The sequence below is a fragment of the Sphaeramia orbicularis genome, chromosome 21 (assembly GCF_902148855.1).
Source record: "Sphaeramia orbicularis chromosome 21, fSphaOr1.1, whole genome shotgun sequence".
Taxonomy (NCBI): Eukaryota; Metazoa; Chordata; class Actinopteri; order Kurtiformes; family Apogonidae; genus Sphaeramia; species Sphaeramia orbicularis.
In genome coordinates this window covers 22,608,494-22,627,067 of record NC_043977.1, presented here as the reverse complement: position 1 = coordinate 22,627,067, position 18,574 = coordinate 22,608,494, and the positions used below count along the sequence as shown (strand labels likewise).

General features: G+C 37.8%; 2 protein-coding genes across 5 annotated transcripts in view; one reads left to right on the top strand and one right to left on the bottom strand.

Annotated features, from left to right (window-relative positions):
• The first annotated feature begins 606 nt into the window (after positions 1 to 606).
• On the top strand, positions 607 to 12,696 carry tlk1a (tousled-like kinase 1a). Its single transcript, XM_030124818.1, is given in 24 exon segments — positions 607 to 843; positions 845 to 883; positions 885 to 921; positions 3,705 to 3,826; positions 3,964 to 4,035; positions 4,671 to 4,709; positions 5,162 to 5,237; positions 5,367 to 5,410; positions 5,583 to 5,678; positions 5,758 to 5,844; positions 5,935 to 6,027; positions 6,355 to 6,465; positions 6,544 to 6,680; positions 7,277 to 7,465; positions 7,657 to 7,723; positions 8,132 to 8,229; positions 8,423 to 8,504; positions 8,841 to 8,932; positions 9,127 to 9,216; positions 9,311 to 9,480; positions 9,614 to 9,749; positions 10,282 to 10,393; positions 10,477 to 10,584; positions 11,177 to 12,696. Coding segments are annotated over 24 exon segments (2,310 nt in total). The 5' UTR covers positions 607 to 801; the 3' UTR covers positions 11,348 to 12,696.
• The window catches only part of LOC115412362 (Golgi reassembly-stacking protein 2-like), a 22,505-nt gene continuing 16,386 nt past the window's right edge, over positions 12,456 to 18,574 (bottom strand). Inside the window, exons 8-10 of one of the 4 annotated variants that reach the window (XM_030124820.1) lie at positions 15,692 to 15,781; positions 15,500 to 15,613; positions 12,456 to 13,158 (exon numbers count right to left, since the gene is read on the bottom strand). In XM_030124820.1, the coding sequence (XP_029980680.1) occupies positions 12,950 to 13,158; positions 15,500 to 15,613; positions 15,692 to 15,781 (413 nt within the window). In that variant the 3' untranslated portion in view covers positions 12,456 to 12,949. The remainder of the gene's footprint in view (positions 13,159 to 15,499; positions 15,614 to 15,691; positions 15,782 to 18,574) is intronic. The other 3 variants (XM_030124822.1, XM_030124821.1, XM_030124823.1) reach the window with 3 other exon arrangements.

Genomic DNA, 18,574 nt, shown 5'->3' with positions numbered 1-18,574 from the left:
TTCGAAAACTTTTCTACTACTGTGTTCATATGTATACATATACACACATAGATGTTTTAAGACAACGTAAAACAGGAGTACAGGATGCAGTTCTACCTATAATGTAAATATGCATATGGTCTATAGAGTTTTGTTAATTACTATTTTTTTCATATTGTTTAGTTTTTTTTTTGCATACTTTATCCTGTTGCTGCCTTGACTAGTGCATTTCCCCGTTGTGCGTCTATCTAATAAGATTAGGATTTAAAATTGATGATAGAATTCTTTTAGGCATAGTAATATGGACACAACATTCACATCAGTCTTACTTTTATTTTATTCTTGGCATGTCAGACTTTTTTCTTTGCAGAATTGAACTTCCATAAGTTTCTGACATCCTCCAAACTTTTTTTCCCTCTTTTTCCAGATAAGATGATATTTTGTTAAAGATTTGAACGTCATAAATCCCTTATCACATGTAGGGAAACGGAAAACCTGACTTTGCACACTTGTTTATTTTTCCTTCGTGTGTTTTTCATAGACGTGAGGAAAAGTGTATCACCCTCGCGATAAGAATTTTGCACACGATGCGTGACGTTTCATCGACTACCACTTGAAGACGGAGAGGTGGCTCTGGAGCCAGGACGCACTGCTGAGGTGTGAAGAGGTTTGTGCCCTAAAAACAGAAAATAACTAGGCATTTTCACTAAGCGGGGGTCGCTGTACCCATGTAAAATCAACTGTGCTGCGGCATTCGGTTAATTTCACAGTGATACACATTAACCGTGTGCGCTGCGGTACCCACACACGAAAAGTAGCTTGATGAGTGTCCAAAGTAGTGGAAGTTTGGAGGGGACGCCATCTTTGGTCCCAGCTCTCCACGTCCCCAACACGGACTGTGTTTTCAGCAACATACCACGGCAGTGCTGAAGGCCCAGGAAGGTATCGTGAAACATTTTAAGAGGAATATACCTTTTCTTTTTGGTCGTCTAGGTGATTTTGTGCAGACCGTAAGCGAAATCAACTAAAATGACCGAGCAAAGCTTGGTGGCGAAACCTGCTTGCTAGCTAACGTTACAGTAACGCGTCAGCCAAAGTCCATTGAGCCTGTATGGCTAGCTAGTAGCACCGAAGACACAGGACCGTCTTTCTGTGCCCAGGCCAGTGCTGTAGCCAAAATACACTTAGGTGTGTAATGGCGATAAATCTTTACGTGCTCAACACTGCTGCTATAATCGGTACATCCTTGTTCCAGCACGCTGCCGTTACTGGAGCTAACACAAGTTAACCATAGATGTGTAAATGAATCAGTAACGCTGACTGCAAGGAGAGGCGTTTTTGTGGTGATTTCTTAATGTTATATCACTGACTCGGTATCAAGCAGTGCATTGATGTGCATCACACTGTTAGCATCCTAACCTTTGTGCTTTGGCAGCCGCGGATCCCACCAACAACAACCATCATAGTATCTGTGCGTTTGTATTTGTCGTTAATCACCATCTTAACGTTACGTTACAATGCAAGGGTCTCAGGCTGGATTTACATTGACAGTGTGAATTTAACGGAAAATGTAGTGATTGTCCAAAGCACAGCTGTTTGGCAAAGATGCTGCTGCATTGTTGGCATGTAGCCTTATTTGACCTTTCAGTAATGCAAAACTGGACTAGAGAGCCAATTGATGGTGTAAATGTCGTTGTGAAAATGAAGTTCCTCCCCTGGTTTTAGCCTGGGTAGAGTCTACCCTCTGAACTGGGCTGTGCATCAAATTAACCCACACACAGTTGAAGAGCTGCTCACTTAGTGATATTTAGTGCCATTATGCAGTTGGCAGTGATGGTAGACCAACCTCAGTAATTTTTTTTATATTTAAGAATAAAAACATAACTTAAGGCATGTGATTAATTATTTCCCTGTATTACTGTCAGTGTTTATGCAATGACTGATCTTAACTCATGAAAGCTGCCTACAGGAGCATGACACTCCTATATATCTAAAATCAGGAGGCTGTCTTTGATAGTCTTGTTTTCAGGCCTAAATCCACCACAGCTTATGTCAGATTTTAAAGCCGGTCCAAGGGTCTGCCATTAACAGGTGGTCTCTGCTGAGTAGCATGTGGTCTAAATGACATGGACAGCAAGAGTCGAAAGAATTCAATGGCTTGTTCTTTGGGGGCTCGAAAATAGATAACAGGCATGCACTGATGTATTCATGTTTGAGGCATTTATTACCTGCCATTAACATTTGCAGTGAAACATTAAATACAGTCGCGTCCATCTCAGCAAACCAGCAGCACTGAGCAAGAGCAGTGAAAAGCCTTCCAGATTAATTATTGGTTAACTTTTAACAGTTGGAACTAGCTGAAATGACACAATAAAAGCATTAAAGGGAAGATTGAGCGTATATTTTACTTTATTACTTCATGAGTTTTATATCTCTTCATTGTGATGGAAATGATGACTGTTGTCTCAGTAACTCAGTAATAATGAATGAAAATGGAAAGCTTTTAACTTCCTCATTAGGCATTGATTATCTGTTATCCTAGGTTGCACTTTTCAGGTCATTACCTTATTGTCAACAGTGTTTGTCAGTCAGATGTTTTGTAAAAATGTTTTCAGCTAAATATAACATCGCTTCAATTGCAGTTGCATGTATTGAAATATGTATTTGATGCTTTATGCTTTCGGTGTCTTTCTGATTCTTTTTATTCATTTGTCCTGAATGGATGTTTGGGGTGTATCTGTTAACATTTTCACTGCCTGGTAACTTGAGCCTTCAAAATAGAGCTTATTCTGCGAGAGTTGGTAATAGCATACATGTGATATTTGTTGTATTCAACAACCAGGAACATGAGGAGTTGTGCTTAGTTTAATCATCTGTTTTCGACTGATCTGATCAGGAAAATGTGATATTTTTGGGTGTGGAGTTGTTTAGTGAGCTGTTTACCTGTGGTGGCACTGGCTGCTTTGGAGCATATAATGAGTGGCTGTTGCTCTTTCAGCTAATTTTGTGCTATGCACAGTGTGTGGAATACAGTAGCTCTCACTTTAATTATGAAGATGCAGATTATTTTGCGTGTTGGGATTTAGATATATTTTGTGCTAAGGCAGGAAGGTGATGGAGACAATAATGCTATTCTCTTCTATCTAACAGGTATTATTCTAGGTTTATTATGTGGTGGTTCTGCATTTCTTCCCTGAACACCACTGGAATCCACTGTAGACTATATTGCCAAGGCTCCATATCTTTTGTACATTCAAAATGGCTGTTTCATTAAAGCACAGGTTTTGTGAGCAGCCACAGTGTGAGCAGACCCCTCTGAGTCTGCAGCAACACTGAAGCACAGTGAGCTCACGTAACAGTCCCACAGGAGTACAGCATTCATCATTGCCTTGCAGTTGAGACATTGCTCCTGGATTCTCAGGATAATAACATTCATGGCACAGAAATGCCTTTTACTTTTTTTTTGCTTTTTTGAGTTGTAACAAAGTATAATGTGTAACTTGATGATAATCATTTCTAGCTGTAAATCTGATAATGGTCACAGGTGTAAACACAAACATTTCTTATCTCCCCATTTGTGCAAAAAGGTGGAATTAAAAACTGATTAATTTTGGCCTGTGTTCTGTTGACATGTCACCCAGTCCTTTGTGGATGTGTGAAAGCTTTAATTAAGCCAATGTACATTAAACACTGAAACTAACAGGGCATTGTTGCTAAACCTCCAGGCGCCATGGAGGAGCTGCACAGCCTGGACCCTCGGAGGCAGGAGCTGCTGGAGGCACGTTTTATGGGTGGAGTCAGTGGCAGCACAGGGGGGAGCACTGGCAGCATGAGTGGAGGAACCAAAGTGAGCACATTTTATTTATTTCTAATTGTTTTAAAGCAATGCTTTTCTGGATGTTGATATTGATGAAGTACAATCAATGTCGCATTTGAAATATTTAATATACTTCGTATTTACATTTTGGTGTTGTTATTTTTTAGGGTTTGACCAATAATGAATGTTCAAATCATAGTTTTGGAAGCCTGGGCTCCTCAAGTGACAAGGAGTCAGAGGTAAAATTTGATATCTGTGCTTCTTCTTTGTTGCCAGTCTTAAGCACCACAATATCTAACATATGGTGAATCCTAGATGCCAGGGAACTAGGAACTACAGCTGTCCATCAAACTGATAGCCATGAAGATACAGTGCATATGCTTGTATAATGGACTTTTCATGTTTTGCCTCCATACTGTTGCAGAATAGTTACCTTAATTCAGCCTCTTAAGTTTTTTTGTTTTGTTTTAGGACATTATTATAGAACTCAGGAGTGCAATTACATTTTTTTGGGAGTTGCAATCTGGTGTTTTAGACAACTCAAATTATCTACATGTGGTGCTGTTTAATAAAGAAAAAACTTTTAGTAACACAACTTGATGACACAGGAGAGACCAGCACACATGAAAATGGTATAAAACTACAACTGCCCTCTTATTTGTCCAGTTTTGTTAATAATGGCTATGATCAGTTACCAGTTTGCACATTTATTACTTTAAGTTCATCCTTGAAGAGCTCAAGTGGGCTGTTTAGTCATGAAGTACTAATTCACAGTAGATGTTAAATTTTTCATCAAGGACTCTGCTTGTTAACCCAGATGCTGATGCTGTTTCTCATGGTTTTGTTCTAAATCTAATTTCTTTTCACTTAATAGGGGTCAGAAGTGAAAAGAGGCAGTTCTCCTGCATATTCAGTAAGTATATTAACAAATCTGATGCTAAATGGTGCATGTTGTATTTGAACAGTAATGTTTGTATCTTTTACAACTGATTTGAAACAAAGATCAGTACAAACATCTGCAGTAATTACCCCCTCTCCTTAACTCCCAAACACTGTCTACATTCACATGTACAAAATATGCCATGTTTGCCCTTAGTCTGAAAAAAACTAAATTTCCTAATAAGCTGGAGAAATGGCAAAAATGAATATTCCATTAATTTTCCTGTTTACATGCAGTCATGCACACCCTCATCAAAAATACACATCGTAATTGGACAATGCTCCATTTAGAAAAAAGTTTAAGGAAGAATATCCCAACAGAGTTTGTTGTTTATGTGACAGCTGTCAAATTTAGAATACAGTTTTATTTGGAATAATAGTGTGCATGTGAATGTACTCACTGTTAAGTGAAACATCTTCTTTCAGACCCCAGAGAAGAAACAATCTGAAACCACTAGAGGAAGAAAAAGGAAACCTGATATCCAATCAGAGAGCAGCCAAGGTTAGTGTGTTTGTTAAACTTATTAAAATATTCTGTCTTATTATACATGCTATTTTTGGCTCATGCTTATCAGTGCACAGGAGTGAATTATTTGAATAAAAATCACAACACCTCTTCTTTTCCCCTCAGGAAAATCAATTGTGCGGGGACCCAAAATAAGTGATTATTTTGATGTAAGTTTTCAGTTTGTCATACACTGAAAGGAGGTGAAGAGTGAATGATGAGTATTGTGTTAATCCAAGTTCAACTTACGATGCAGAATGTATTTCCTATCTTAATACAGCAGCACTGTGCAATAAAAGGGTGGTACACAGTGCCCTCACTTGTCCTCGCTTTACTTTTCAGTTCCAGGGAGGAAATGGGTCCAGTCCTGTGAGAGGTCTCCCACCAGTGATTCGCTCACCCCAGAACTCACATTCCCATTCTGCTCAGGGCACCTCTGTAAGTCACACTTTCTCAGACTCTCCAAGTGCTTTGACATGGCTCAGTCATTAAACATTTGGTGTATCCTCTGTTCCAGGTTAGACAAAATAGCTCATCACCAACTAGTCTGTCTTTTGGGGACCACATGACACATCCAAAGCTACTAGCAGTCAAATATGTTCAGGTGAGATACTCTGGCCGGAAATAACTTTAATGCATTTGAGATTGCTCGATGGGGGTTTGAAACAACTCGCTTTGTTGTTTTCCTTTGTAGACTGACCTTACAGTGTTGAAATTGGCTGCCCTTGAAAGCACGAAGAATCTAGACCTTGAGAAGAAGGAGGGCAGAATAGATGATTTGCTACGGGTAAGAAGAAAGTTGTACCCTGTCACTCACTGTACAGAAGCAATGTTATAAAACACAACCCTATTTATATTATCTGTTAAAGTTATAAATGTTTCTTTATGTATTTTATTACTGATGTAATACTGGGTGATGTAGGCAAAAAAATTAAAATCTCCCTCATTTTTATTTCCTTGCATGATCATGAGATGAAAACTGATTCCAAAGTAGTTTTGTTTTGAAACCTTATGTGGACAGTTTCAACAACAAAACACAGCATTTGCAGTAATTATTGTTCAGTCATAATTTATGTATGATTTTGTTTGACTTGGTGTTTCTTTTGCTCAAAAGGCAAACTGTGATCTCAGGAGACAGATAGACGAACAACAAAAATTACTTGAAAAGTACAAGGAACGCTTGAATAAGTGCATCACCATGAGTAAGAAGTTGCTCATAGAAAAGGTAAATGTGTTTGTTTGTTAGTCATTGACGTGTCTATGGTAATGTGTATCCAAACTAACAGTTTGTATTATTCTACAGAGTAACCAGGAGAAGCAGGCCTGTCGAGAGAAGAGCATGCAGGATAGACTACGTTTGGGCCATTTCACCACAGTGAGACATGGAGCCTCATTCACAGAACAGTGGACAGATGGCTATGCCTTCCAAAATCTTGTGAAGTAAGAAATGTTGTCCCCTTTTGATTTTTAAAAGATTTTGTCCACACTAATGCTGTTACACACCCATTCAGCCTGGACCTGTCCAGTACAAGCAGTCTGATCTGTTAGATACTGATCAACAGGGCATTAAGTGACCTGCACCTTATAATGATTCCTCTTTATCAATTTTTCATTAAAAGCTTAGAATACTTTTAAAGAGCAAGTCAACTCACAACAGTGTCTTTAGACACACAATGAAAGCCTCAAGCAGTATCTAGTATCCATTTTGATCAGTAATTCTGCTTCAGTGATGATGCTGATGGTTTTTAACATTAAAGACTCTGCATTGTGTGCATGAATGTACTAGGAGTTAAGTGTTGATTAGCTGCTCTGCAGCTGAACTGGACTGTTATGTAATTAAGTGAATCAACCCCACAATTACCCCATGGCAACCCCACCCACCCATCATTCCAAGCCACAGCTTTTAAGACTCTGTCGTCTTTTGTACATTTTGCCAAAATATGATGGCTACCTATTTTGAGTGATAAATACCACAAAGCTTGTAAAAAAAGAAAGTAGTCCTACCATCTAACAAAAATTACTCTTTTGAATGGCAGGCAGCAAGAGTGGATAAACCAACAAAGAGAGGACATTGAAAGGCAGAGGAAACTTCTAGCCAAAAGGAAACCTCCATCCTCCAGCAACTCTCAAGCACCAACCACAAACTCAGAGCCAAAGCAACGCAAAACCAAGGCGGTGAACGGAGCAGAAAGTGATCCCTTTCTAAAACCCAGCCTACCTCAGCTGTAAGTCTGGACTTTGAGGAAATCATAGCAGAGGCAGAAACAGAGTCTACAGTTCTGTGCAGTATTTGTTTTATTCTTGTATCATTTATAACGATGTTTGATTAATATAACTGCAAAAAGCAAGTGAGTTTTGTATTCTAAGTAAAAAAAAAATATTTTTTTTCCCCCCATAACTTTCTCATCATGGAAAGGCTGACACTAGCAGAGTACCATGAACAGGAAGAGATCTTCAAACTGCGACTTGGACATCTCAAGAAGGTTAGTACAGTACTGAACCTGGACATCAGAAGATAGAATATTCTTAAATTATTATTGTTATTGTTGTTTTTAATATTATTGAATGTCACTGGAGTCATTGAACGTTCTCTTTGTGGATAATTGAATATGTTCAGCCTGATTTACTCATTTCCTGAACTGAACCAGTGTTGCTTTGTGCGAATTACTCTTAAGGGTGGAGAGAGCCTGTACTTTGTCGATTTATTCATTGTTTTTCCAGTGACTACACAGGGCTGCCCTGACAGACTCTGTACCAAGACGATCTTTAATATTTAATACAGAACTAGTCAGCTGTGTACAAGTGGGGTTTGATGAGCTTTTCTCCTTGTAGTCAATGCTCTGAAGTTTCTTCTGTGCATTTGTGTGTTTGTGTGCTTGAATCATTTATAGGAAGAAGCTGAGATCCAGGCGGAGCTGGAGCGTCTGGAGAGAGTGCGCAACCTTCACATTCGGGAGCTGAAGAGAATAAATAATGAAGACAGTTCACAGTGAGTCTGAATCAGTTTCTTTGACAGTTGCTGCATCGACATTATCCAGTATCCGCAGTCGTAGTGGGGATGTCAGATGATACTGAGCCTGACTCGGTACAGCTTCATCTGTCATAATGAACATCATTGTCAATCCTAAAGCATTTGTTAATATCTAGAATTTTGATCCAACTGATTATTTCCTTTTCTTTAGATTTAAAGACCATCCTACGCTGAATGAGCGATATCTGCTCTTACACCTTCTAGGACGGGGAGGTTTTAGTGAAGTTTACAAGGTATGTTGCTGGATGCCCATCTTATGTAGGGCTGGGTTTTGTATAAAATTAATTCAGTTAAATAGGTTGTTTTATGATCAGTGTGAAAAATGTCTAAATTGTAAAACTGAGATTTGTGCCAAACCAAACTTTGAAATGCAACCTGTTTTCTTGTTTAAATACTCATTATTAATGTAATGTTTATCTTTTGTATCTTGTTTTATCCCATGTTCATATAGACACAAAAGTATTAAAATCATGATAATCCACAACGTTTAAATCTGAACATCCAACCCCATACCCCATTGAAAACCTGACACATGTGTAACTCATATCTGTTGTGACTGTTTGGTGCAGGCTTTTGATTTGATTGAGCAACGTTACGCTGCTGTGAAAATCCACCAACTTAACAAGAACTGGAGGGAAGAAAAGAAGGAGAACTATCACAAGTATGTCAGCCCAAAACTTTCCAAATATCCTTAACCTCACCTGCAGTGTGTAATTGGGGTTGTAATGCATTTGCCACTCTGATGCACATAGCTGCAGGTGCATTGTTATTCTTCATAAGCTCGGCTCAGCATACAGCACCTGCAGCCTCCTGCTTTGGTTGCTAATCAAACTATAATTACCTTGCTCTCCACAGGCACGCATGCCGAGAGTACAGAATACACAAGGAGCTGGACCATCCCCGAATTGTGAAACTTTACGACTACTTCTCACTGGACACAGACACGTTAGTCATTTGTGCATCCTCGTTCATGCATTTAAAATACTTGTCATTAATCCGCTGTCAGGCAGAGGCTCTAACGCTTTTCTCTGTTTGACAGGTTTTGCACCGTTATGGAGTACTGCGAAGGCAATGACTTGGATTTCTACTTGAAACAGCATAAGCTAATGTCTGAGAAGGAGGCACGGTCCATAGTCATGCAAATTGTGAATGCACTAAAATACCTGAATGAAATCAAACCGCCTATCATCCATTATGATCTTAAGCCAGGTAACAACCTATGACACGTCTTATCCATTAAGAATATGTGCATTAAATCTGATGATTACTGATCTGTCCAGTGAGCTGAAGAGGTTGTGCCATTTGATGCAGGTGCTGACTTAATGTTTATTCTAATTTCAAGGCAATATCTTGTTGGTGGATGGAACAGCCTGTGGAGAAATTAAAATAACTGACTTTGGTTTGTCGAAAATCATGGATGATGACAACTATGGCGTGGACGGGATGGACCTGACGTCACAGGGTGCAGGAACCTACTGGTGAGAGGAAATATCAAGTACACAAAAATACTGAAGTACAAATTAGAGTACTTATAGTTTACTTGGGTATACTTCTTACTACTATTTTTTTTTTTTTTTTTTTAAATTCTCTTCCCTTTCAGTGAAAGCCACATATCAAATGTGTTCCTTTTCAATGTTTTAGAAGAACTGAAAGATGAAGTCTTTATGGCTTGACTTTAAACATCTCCTCCTCCTCAGATAAATAAACACTTTAAAAACCCACTGGGATTTAATGAGAAATGGATCATTACAAAGCTTCAAACAGGTGGCTCATGAAAAGTCTTAAATATGGTTTTATAGAATATGATGCAGTATCTGAAACTACCTAACAGTTTTATGAAATAGTTCAAATGAGCTCAACTGTAACAGGTCAGCAATAATTAAAGTTTCAATTTCAGACCATTTACTTGTAATGGAGTATTTTCTTTGTGCTGCTGGTACATTTACTTGTGTAAAGGATCTTTAAGGGGAAGATAAACAATCGCTGATGCCACTGTGTAAATCTCTCCAGGTACTTGCCTCCTGAATGTTTTGTGGTCGGTAAAGAGCCTCCAAAGATTTCCAATAAGGTGGATGTGTGGTCTGTTGGTGTCATCTTTTTCCAGTGTCTGTATGGAAGGAAGGTAAGGCATGCACCACAAACTGCATAACTGTTTTCTCCCTCTGTAATAGCAGCTGGATGATAAAGCACTGTTTTCCTTTACAGCCTTTTGGCCACAATCAGTCTCAACAAGACATCCTTCAGGAGAACACCATACTCAAAGCTACAGATGTACAGTTCCCTGTTAAGCCTGTTGCCAGTAATGAAGCTAAGGTATGTGATCTGCTAAAGCTGCTTTTCCAAAAACTTAGGATCAGGACTGAAAACACTGTGGCCCTGTTGATATTTGGTCATCAGTTGTCAAATTAATATCATGATAATGTTATGCTGTCGTATTTGTTGGGTAGATGGGAGAAAGCCATTTTTACCACTGTCATTGCTAGTGATCAATGTGTTTACATGGGGATATGCGCAGAGATAAAAGCTGAAGAATGAAGTGAACATAAATCCCCAAATTACTCAAAGATGCTCAAGTGAAGGTGTTTGTGCCTGTTAGTTCACAACACATTAATCACCAACTAACTCACATTACTAGTCAGTGTTGGCTGCGATCGGTGACGTCATCTTGGAAGCAACAACATCCAGATATTCCATACCTGACTGATGCAACAGTAGAAAATTTAGATGCTTTAGCAATTCATAATGCACTTTTTAAGTTTCAGTCTTCTATTTTTGGTCTCAAGTTGAAAATATTTGGAAACCCTCTTGTATTAAATATATACAGGTTAAAAAGACATGTTGTATGATGAAGGAAAAAGCATCTTCACACGATTCAGATTGTAAATCCTGTTCCCTCCATCCCCAGGCCTTCATAAGGCGGTGCCTGGCGTACAGAAAGGAGGACCGGATCGACGTTCACCAGCTGGGAAGTGACCCGTACCTGCTCCCTCACATGCGAAGGTCAAGCTCCTCTGGAAATCTGCAGATGAACGCTGCTGGCTCAGGACCGGCGTCCTCTAGTATCATCTCATACTGACAGCCTTGTACTGTGACAGAAAGGCAAACTGACCAAGTGGCTCCCATGACCGTAGAGGCTCATGGGAGAACAAAGCCAGCAGCAGGAGGAGCAGGAGACCGGTGTGGAGAGCTCACCTGGCCTCCTCCTACCTGTGATGGGCTTCTACTCGTTTACCAGGGCTTGATCAACGGAGGGACAGTGAGAGGAAGGTTTAAAGGACATGGATAAATAACCAGACTGTTTTTGAGGGTCTGACATAAGCACTGAAACTGACAACGTAGCTTGAAGAAAATGTGACAGGACACTGTTCAGATGTTGCGGATGGATAAAGCCTTAAAGGGCCGAAGGGAGACTTGGCAGCCTAGTGTTGTGATTAAAAACACAGTCCTGCCAGAGTGCAAATGATTCAGCTGCTAGAAGTAAATTTACTGTGAGGAGAGGACTGTCATCCTTATGTAGAACTACAAAGGTTTCACTATTGATTTGGCTGTATGTTTTGTGTTCACAAATGTTAGGCTTTAATTTGAGTTACTTAGCCATGAGAATGTAATGTGTAGCATACAAGTGGCATCTAGTGACATGTAGACCGGGGCAGCATACTTATGTTAAATGCACAAAATAACCAAATGTAGAAAAATGGCGATGTGTAAAATCCTATGCAGGAATAATAATTAACAGATAAATTGGAAGCTGTATATGCTGTACAGGTGAATTTTCAAACTTTGAAATGCAGCAGTAATGTGTACAAATAGTTAAAATTTCCCCTTGTAAAACTAGTTTCCTGGGTTGGTTTCATTTTGCTGCTTTGCTCTTACTTTTTCAAGGGCTGTATGTTCCGATTAGGGTACAAATTGTACAGTTCCGCTAAGAGTGAATAAAAAAAAAAACACCAGGAAACGTTTTTCTCCTGTTGAATAATTTCATTTCACATTCAGCTTGTTCATTTCAGCCTTGAGGATATGAACAAGAGTGACGATTTGAGATTTTAGGACTGAATCGGCTTGTCTGTCTTCATTTCATGAAATTATACTGACACTTGGTGGCTGTGTGTGGTACTGCAGACATATGTAGGCTTGCCCACCCATGAGTAATTAACGTGATAAAATACTAACATATGACCAGAGACTGACATTGAGAAAATTCTGTTTAATCAAGATAAGATGTCTCACTGTACATACAAATAATTCTTTTGTACAAAACCGTTAATACATTAATTGGCTACAGCAATTTAGGAAGCAAACCTGCTTCTAAAGGAAATTCCCAAGTTTAAGATACTGCCCCATCTTCCCCTTAAGATCTTAGAGATGCAAAGAAAATCACAAAGACAAGTCATCTGGCTCAAATGTATTTCATACTTTATGTAAATTTTAAAAATCCTACCTACGTTGTCTTAAACCTCTTCAGGAGACTAATTTTGTTGCTTTTCAGATGCAGAACTGCTGCTGCCTTTTCACATTTAGGGAAACCTGACCTTTGCTGTGAAATCAGCAGTGTATTAAAGCAGCTCCACCCTGACCATATGTGTAGGAGCAATTAGTCAACTCAGTGGTTTAGCTAAACGACTGGTAATATCGCATAAAGACTTGAGCGCAAGACAACAATGACAGATGGTGCTCTGTGTTAAGAGGAGTCCATAGACATTGTGATATTTATTGATTCAGAGGCGCTCACGGGGGCTTCCGTCGTTGAACTCATCTGGATAGTTGAGGAGGGGGATGTGTTGTCAGGTGGAACAGCAGGAGCACTGGCAGACACTGGTGGAAGAATAAAGTCAGACGGAGGCAGAGTGACTCCATGGATCACACCGGGCAGGTTGAGAGGGGGGAGACCTGCAGAGGAACACAGACAGTTTCTGCTACTGTTCTGGTATGAAGTCAGCGTTTTATGTGATGCAACCAGAAAAGGTTACATTAAAGCAGGGGTGTCAAACTCAGTTAAGGCCAATACGATCTGAAATGGACCAGTAAAATAATAACATAACCTATAAATAATGACAACTCCAAACATAAAAAAATGCAAATAACATGAACAACCTACATGTAGTAACTGGCATAATCCTGTGAAATTTCCACTTCCAGGTGTTTTTATGGTTGTTCAGGATGGATAGTTCAGTTTGTAACACCACTGACTTTGGTCTGGGAGACCGGGGTTCGAATCCCCCTAGGGATGTCAGGTCTCATTCATGAAGTAGGGATAGATAATATAATACTGTTGGACTGCTACGGCAAGGGGGAGCCAGGACGATAGGTCAACTTGGGGGTGGGTTCATCATCACCCCCAACAAACTAGAGTTTTGGGGGTTGATAGTGATTATCTAGGTACGGTAATGGAGGTCTAAGTAGGAGGGTATGACCGTGTATGGGTGGATTTCAGCTTGCTCCACCGTGACTGTATGCTAGTCAGTGCAGGCAACAGTGATAATAATGAGAGCAAGTGATAGAGGAAAATGAAGGGTTGGGTGTTCCAGCAGATACAACATCTGAGATCTCCATCCTTGAAATTTTGCAGTTTGGAGCCTAAAGCCATGTTTCTTTCAGCTCTTAATTCAGTGACGCATGTTTTTGAACTTTGACTATACAGTCACACTATAAATTATTAGACCATCAAAAGACTTCAAAAACAATGGCTATGCAATCAAGTACTAACTCCTGTGTGTATCATGTGACTAAAACAGACAGAAAAGAAAACATGGAATGCCTAAAAGAACTGTTTTTGTCAGTACAATGCCATAGATACTGATGTAAGAACTTTGGTGATTTTGGTTCTTATCAAGAAAATGGCTAGATATCAGCTCTTACATTAAACTCTTATGAGCTATTTTTGTTTAGGAGTGTGTGTTGGCAAGAATCTGGCGATACGGTGCATGTCACAATACTAGGATCACAATATGATATATCACGATATATCATGATACTGTTAAAACGGGATTTTTTTTTTTTTTTTAATGATTATTTCATGGAAGAATTGAATTACACCAGAAATCTGCACAAATACTAAACACATTTTTATTTGATCACAACAGGATCTAATGCTATATCACAAAATGTTCCTGTGTTAAAACTTAAATTATATTTTACAGACATTACAGTTTAAGATCCTGTTCAAATGTTCATCTTCTCTTTGTTCATAACTAAAATCATAACATTACTTTTGTGCAATCCCAACAAAGGAACTACCATCTGCCTCTCAGACAGTAAAAAGTGCTTTTAGGATGCTTCAAATAACCATTATTTAATACAACAGTGTTAAATAATAAGAAATAAAATATAAACAATAAAGAAAACAAAAAAAAAGAACCTCTGCCATATCTGCATTTGAATAAACACCTAAAAATATCGATACAGTACTTTTCAATATCGATACAGTATTGTGAGATGAAATATCGCGATGTATTGCAGAAACAATATTTTCTAACACCCCTATTTTTGTTATAATTGTATTTGTCCAAAAAATTTTACCTCTAGTTGTACCAGACATAAAAATGAACAAGAAACTGAAGAAAACAAGGGTGGTCTAATAATTTTTTCCGTGACTGTATGCGAGACAGTGCTCGTAACATTTCGGCTAATGCTCAGTAAGATTTTTCAATACCCTCATGGATACCTCAGCTTTGATTTACTAAAACATATTATGTGATGCCAATTCTAATTAAAGAAACCTACTGCACATTACAGTATAAATATTTAGTGGTTGACATTTTATTCACTCACAACATTTAGGTAACAGTACTATTTAAACCCAACTGATACAACTGTGGTTTGACTCTAATCTGGCATTTCACTCACACCCGTTATATGATGTAAAAAATATACCTATTTATCAGAGCTTGAAGTTGTCTGTTAACGTGGTATCACTGATAAAAATGATTTATAAACCACGGCTGTGTGCTGCAAGCACTGGAACTGATGAGATTTACTCCTTAGCTGCTGAAATTTGCCCCTAAATAACACGACATTTCTCAATACTTGATAATATCAGAGCCATAAAACAGTGTGTCCCATTACGCGTACAGCATGCAATAGAACATACTGTGAAAGGGCAGATGCGGCACACACTAAAAGTACAAAAAAAAGTTTCATAAAGTGTCAAAGTGATGAAATTGAGCAAAGAATTGTTCTAATATATTTCAACCCTAAGCTACTAATGTGGATTTAAGAGGAATCATAATACCTGGATGTTGAAATCCAACTCCAGGTGGCAATACTTGGCCCACATTAGGTAAAGGGATGTTTAAGTTTGGTAAATGAGGAAATGGTGGAAGACCTCCAGGTAACGGCATTAAGCCTGTGAAGTTAACGGTTAAAACAATTAGATAAATGAGGAAGCAACGAGTAATATATGAAGAAAATGCTGTCTAATCACCTGGTACTGAAGAAGTGGGGTTAACAGATAAAGGAAGGCTCTGTGAGGAGGAGGTGGGGCCGTGACTGGGTAGAGGGACAGTAGGAACTCCTAAAACACAATTTATATCAAGTTATTTAACAAGACGATAATAAGTAGAGATTCAAGTTATGTTCATCTAAATCTTTAAGGAAATTCAGTTCTGTACATTTGGTGTCAACTGTTATCCTACAACCAACAACTCATGTAAAAAGCAAAATTTAATACATTCTAGATCAGGGGTGTCAAACTCATGTTAGTTCAGGGGCCACATACAGCCCAATATGACCTGCAGTGGGCCGGTGATGATTAAAATAATAACACAATAATAAATAATATCAGTTCCAAAATTTGTATGTCTAATTTCTATGTTTTAGAGTGAAAAAAGTAAAATTACTGTATACTATCAAAATTTTGACACCTACAAGCTATCCATTTAAAAAATGTGGAAAGACATGAACAACCATGACCAAAATAAAATGTATTACGAAAAAAAGTGCAGTTTTTAATTTTATGCCATTATTTGGCCTCAGCTTCACATGTTCATTACAACTTACAGATCACAGTGGATCTACAAATACACAAAACATTTAATAACAGACAGAAGATTGGTACAATTACACTTAATTCTCTTAAGACATTTCAGGTTGTTCATATTTGTTCAGGTTTTTCACATTTTTTGTAAAAGGCTAGTCTGTAAATGTTAACATTTCTGTAATTTTACTTTTTTTTTTAAACACTGAAACAAAGAGAAAAATTTGTAGTTTTCATTATTTATAGTTTATTATGATAGTATTTTACTGATCTGACCCACTTCAGATGAAATTGACCTAAAATTATTTTAACATCCTTGATTGTTAATATCTTCAGTGTAATTTTTGCATTTCACTAATTCATCCCGCGGGCCGGATGGGACCCTCTGGCGGGCCGGTTTTGGCCCCCAGGCCGCATGTTTGACACCCCTGTTCTATATGTTTATTAACATGTCTTGAAACACAAAATATGAGAGAGCATTAAGTTTAATCAAATCATCAAAACAATGATCAAATATATGGTGCATCCAGAATCCTAACCCTCTATATATATATATATATTTCAACAAAATGACACTGAATACATTTAGTTTTTTTTTTTTTTTACTATTCTTTATAAACAAAAATCTTGTTTTTAGTTCTCAGCTATCAAGATTTACAGTATTAGAAAAAGGGTTTTGGACACCCTTAAAATTTTACACAATACTCAAATAATATGAAATATTTGTGGAGAAATCTTTTTTGTGTTTCAAAAGGTGTGGTTGCATCAGACTGACACAAACATGCAAATGATTATTTTTGTTGATTGTTAAGAAAAAAAAAACTAAACTAAATTCTTGACAGTTTCTACATGTCATGGCCTGGATGTGTTTGAAGGGGCATTGCTGAATCCTTCAGTTCTGACCTCGGTGGAACAGAGCATCTGCACTTAAGAGTGATTCTTATTGCAATGTATCACAAATGCATGGGGTGTCCAAAACCCTTTTTCCACCACGTATGTAACTGTAAAAAAAAAAAAGAAAGGCTACAGTCCATAAACTCAGACTCATCTTAGCCATATTATCAAATAGTTTTAGATACTGTTTTTTTGTTTTAAAATTAAAGTTCTGAGAAATAAAGTTACCAATGGATTTTCATTGAGTAATGTCAATACTAAACTCAGCTTCTGTGAAGGTAAATATGTAGTGTTATTGTACATTCCTCTGTTCAGAACTGTGCTTGTAAATATGTGCGGACAAATATAATGAGATTATCAAAATGATTCAAGTTCTCAATACAGAAACAGTTACAATGTCATGTTGTATTCAGAGAGGGTTGTGGATTTCAGCAGTGACATGAAATAATATTGTAAGTAACATTGGTCTACAAGAATAAAAGCAGTGAAACTTAACCACGTTTGAGTCACTATAAAACATTAAGTCAAAAATGCTGAACACACATATAGTCCTGGGCCAAAATGTGAAATTCTGAGAATGAATGAGAGAATGAGTTTTACTCCAAATGAATGTTTTGTCTTAGATTGACTAGATCAGGGGTGTCAAACTCATTTTCTTCTGGGGGCCACATACAGTCCAATTTAATCTGAAGTGGGCCAGACCAGTACAATGATAGCGTGATAGCCAATAAATAATGAGAACTCTAAATTGTTTAAGTGCAAAAAAATAACATTCAATTAGGCCAATATTTACATTTACAAACTATCCAAACAAAAAGGATGTGAATAACCTGTAAAAAATGAAATTTATTAAGAAACATAAGTACAATTTGATCAATATTCTGCCTTGACTTATCATTTATACATATACATTACAGATCCGATCTACAAAGGTACAAAACATTCAGTAACAGGCAAAATATTGTTAAAATTGCACTTAATTTACTTCAGACATTTTTGGTTATTCACATTTTATTGTTAAAGGATAGTTTGCTAATGTAAACATTTGCATAATTTAATGTTTTTTGCACTAAATCAAACAGAAAAAAAAAATGGTGTTGTCATTATTTACATATTATTATGATATTATTTTTTAGTTCGATACCCTAACTTGCACTTTGCAAATTCATCCCATGGGCTGGATGGGAACCTTTGGCGGGCCAGTTTTGGCCCCTGGGCCGCATGTTTGACACCTGTGGACTAGATCTACTTCAAAACACTGTCGGCACATTACAATACATTCACTTTATAGGACACTTTATAAATCTATTGTATAAATGTTCATAAACCAACATATATGTGTAATAACACTTTATCGTATGCATTGAAAACATCAGATAACCAGCACTATTATCATTTGTTTTCCAGTTCATGTTACTGTATGTACGATTTAGCGCA